Source organism: Palaemon carinicauda, chromosome 17 (assembly GCF_036898095.1).
Source record: "Palaemon carinicauda isolate YSFRI2023 chromosome 17, ASM3689809v2, whole genome shotgun sequence".
In the NCBI taxonomy this organism is placed as follows: domain Eukaryota; kingdom Metazoa; phylum Arthropoda; class Malacostraca; order Decapoda; family Palaemonidae; genus Palaemon; species Palaemon carinicauda.
This window is the reverse complement of record NC_090741.1, coordinates 24,751,569-24,755,524: the sequence shown is the minus strand read 5'-3', so window position 1 is coordinate 24,755,524 and position 3,956 is coordinate 24,751,569. Positions and strand designations below refer to the sequence as shown.

At 37.5% G+C, this 3,956-nt stretch overlaps 1 protein-coding gene across 1 annotated transcript; it reads right to left on the bottom strand.

Annotated features, from left to right (window-relative positions):
• Positions 1-1,020: 1,020 nt before the first annotated feature.
• On the bottom strand, positions 1,021-1,914 carry LOC137656257 (uncharacterized). The gene is made up of 3 exons (XM_068390427.1): positions 1,832-1,914; positions 1,275-1,510; positions 1,021-1,208 (listed from the first exon to the last, which is right to left on the bottom strand). Exons 1-3 carry the CDS (start codon positions 1,912-1,914, stop codon positions 1,021-1,023), a joined length of 507 nt encoding a protein of 168 aa, XP_068246528.1.
• Between the last annotated feature and the right edge of the window lie 2,042 nt (positions 1,915-3,956).

Here is a 3,956-nt window from a genome sequence, read left to right as displayed (position 1 = left end):
CACTCCGCACACACTAGAGGACTCACCCTGCTGAACGCTCTTTCACTCTAGTTTCCCGAACGTCCTGGCTGACTTAATCCCTTCTTCCTACATAATCTAGCTACATGCCCATCTACACCACACTCAGCACATTCTATCATAATGACCATCCTTACCACAAACCACATTCATACGATTACTACGACATCCACTCGCTATGTGCCCAGTCATACCACACCGAAAACATTTGACCTCTTTCTCTTTCTTACACTCACTAATTCTATGCCCTACCTCACCACATCCAAAACAAGCACCCAGAGCCCATCTACACTCATTCTTTTTATGCCCTACTTTCCCACACCTATATCAGTTCTCTTCACGGACACAACTACCTGACCTTCCTCGCTGCGCACTAGCACTCCTATCTCTCCAAACCTGATCCCCTTGTCTAAACCTTTCATTTGTCCTTACAGGTATTCCCACATTACTAGCCCTAACACTTCTATCTACTACACTATCAGCTATCCTCATCGATCCTCTCATAACAGCATCTCTAAAACAAAAAAATTTTTGCACACTTTCCTCCATCCTAGTTCTTACACTCACAGATTTACTTTCTTTAATACACCTACCTAACTCACAATCCTCAACTATCTCTAAAATATCCTCCCATGTCAATCTTTCTTTCGTCCACATCATCTACTCCTTACGTTTCAAATCAATAAACTCAGCAACATTCTAGGGTATAGTAGCCAAAAACTTCATTAATTCCTTATTTTCATTTATGCCTTCATCCCCATACTTCTTCCTAGCTAACGTTTCCAACCTACATACATACATTGATATTGCTTATCCTACATTCATCCGTGCTTCATCAAAATCATTCTTACGCTTATACCTAACACTCCCTTTCATACGTTTTACCTGCTCAATTATCCTACCTTTCACACTATCATATTCAACATCCCCCACACACATTATCACACCATACATCATCAACAAGTACGCAGTCAAATATTCTCCTAACTCCCTAGTTCAAACTCACTTACTATCACCATACTTATCCTGACAATACTTCTCATACTCCTTGAAAAACTCGTATACATCTCTACTACTATGCTCATTGAACTTTTCACACCAAGTTACCTCTCTCATAAACACAGTCTTACACCCATCATGTTCATTCTCAGTGCTATCATCACTACTATCTTCCTTCTTGTTTCCTTTTTCTTCATTTGAATATAAAGAATCCAATTAAACGCTCAAATTCCTATTTTTAACCATTCCCTTCTTACCCTTTTTCTTACTTACCACTTTCACCAATTCATGATCATCCTCACTCTCATCCTGACCTTTCTTCTTTTCCCATTTCTCATTACTTTTACCTTTCTTCTCATTCTTCCTATTACATTTCTGGTCATCCTTACTATGTCTAGTTACCTTATCTTCAATCTCACTATCACTACCTACCCTATTATCACTTACATTAGCCTTTTCTTCCCTGGAGCTGAGGACACTCCTCTGATTGCACCTTCACCCATGAACAATTTCATCATTCCCATTACCTGCCCCATAATAGCTTCCATTCGTTCCTCATCCTAATGCATCCTTATTTCAAAACCCTCTTCCACTCTCTCTACAGTTCCCTTTATCACTTTCAGTTCCTTTCACATCTCCTCATTCTCACAACTCATCCTCGCTTTCTCACGTAACAATTTCTCTTTCTCTACCGACAACTTCTCTTTCTCTAAAGACAGCTTCTCCTCACACTCCTAAATCAACCGCAATTCCTCCTTTAAAACCCTTAACTGTTCTTCCATTTTTTTTTTCAGTCGTAATTCTAAATTCGTACCCTATCAGTCCTTCGTTGAAGACTCCAGCTATCAATCCCACCTCAGCAGTCCCTGTTCGGGCGCCGAAATAATGTGACGGCATGTCACAAGAACAACCCCCACACCCTTGATCACACTAACTGACAAATGTCTCTTCTGCACAAACTTTCGCCTGATGTTATCAACTGGACTCTTGGACAGAAGGGAAATGAAAACAAACCATAACCTTAACACTATATTTCCTCAAACTAAACAACCCCCCCCCGCCCCCCCCCAAAAAAATCACACTTATCATGAATCATACACTTAACACAAAATAGATATTAACCATAAAACCCTTCAATTAATTCAACAAAAACCCCTAACAAAACTTAAATTAACCGCAACCCAAACATGAAAACACAAAACATACACACACACACACACACATATATATATATATATATATATATATATATATATATATATATATATATATATATATATATATATATATATATATATATATATATTGGGAGTTCATTAAACACTTTCGCAAAAAACCACTTGTATAATCATTCACTTTGCCAACTGTCGTTATTGGCACAACACCATTATATGATAAACAGAAGATTCTCTTAATCTGCCATAACGGTCTTAACTCCTTGGGTCACGGGTGTCAAGATCATCATCATCATCATCATACGCAATCTTCATAAACAGGCCATATCATCAACAGTTGTGCAGTCCAAAAGAGCAGTCCAAACAAAATCAATTACAGGCCAGGTCATCAACAGTCAATTCCACAAAAAAATCTCTCTCAAAGAAGGAATTACGGACTGCAAAATAAAAAAAAAAAATAAAAACACTTACGAACACTCCTAGCTAACTAAACTATTGCACTATGATTACAGATAAATAATAAACTGTCCCTATCATTCACAATCACGACAAGTAAATTTAAACAAAACTGTACATACTGTTGAAATATATAATCACTTCCACACTGATAAAAAATAATAATAATAATCCAGCATTCAAAGGACAAACAGAAGTGACGCTTGCTGCAGTCAAATCAATAATAATCATTCACCTAAGACATGCACCACTCTCCTAACCTAGCCAAAAACATAAACAAACAAACAACCTCATTTATATCAACAGTCTTTCTCACAACAAACAATCGATACACTAACACACACACACACACACTCTCTCTCTCTCTCTCTCTCTCTCTCTCTCTCTCTCTCTCTCTCTCTCTCTCTCTCTCTCTCTCTCTCTCTCTCTCTCAGGATTTGGCAAAAAACAAAAAATTATAATAAATAAAACTAAAATCAATCCTCTGCAGAGCCCCTAGGTCTACCTGCTGAGGCATCGTCAGCCATTGCCTGACCCTCCATGGTCTTAGCTACGTGGCGAAGGGGCTAGGTCACTGATTATATGAATAGTATAGTTGGTCAGTCGCTGGGGCATTGTCCTGCTTGATAGGACACTGTCACTGTTCCTTGCCTTTGCCATTCATGGGCGATTTTTAAATCTTTAAAAGCTTTAAATGGCTATTTCATGATAATTTTATCACTAACGCTAGTGATTCATCATTTTATAAATAAGTCAAAAATACATCAAAATATCGATTTCACTCTGCCATGGGATCTCTTACCCATATACTGTACATATTAATATCTCCGAGACATCTCAGAAAGTTTAACACTTCTCTCTCTCTCTCTCTCTCTCTCTCTCTCTCTCTCTCTCCTCTCTCTCTCTCTCTCTCTCTCTCTCTCTCTCTCCTTTTAATACAATCAAACAGACCCTTACCTGAAAATTATTTTATATAGATATTATTTGACACAAACAAGGCGTATTATGAAATAAATATGAAAGTTGGTTCAATTTAGCCAAAAATGCATTTTATGGTAAAAAGTTTGACAGAAATTGAAATATAAAGGTTATATTACCAACCTATTTAAAGTGTCTTGCGTGGCAGATTTGAGTCCGAATTTTTACCACTTATAACTAATTGGTCTGACCCACTTGAAAAGGACGCCATCGAGCTCTAGTTCAGATAGAAATGTGGAACTGAGTTCTCTTAAAAAGATGAATGGCATTGGTTTCGTTAAGATTTTATGATTAATGAACTTTATAAAGTATGTATAAAGGCTTAGGTGT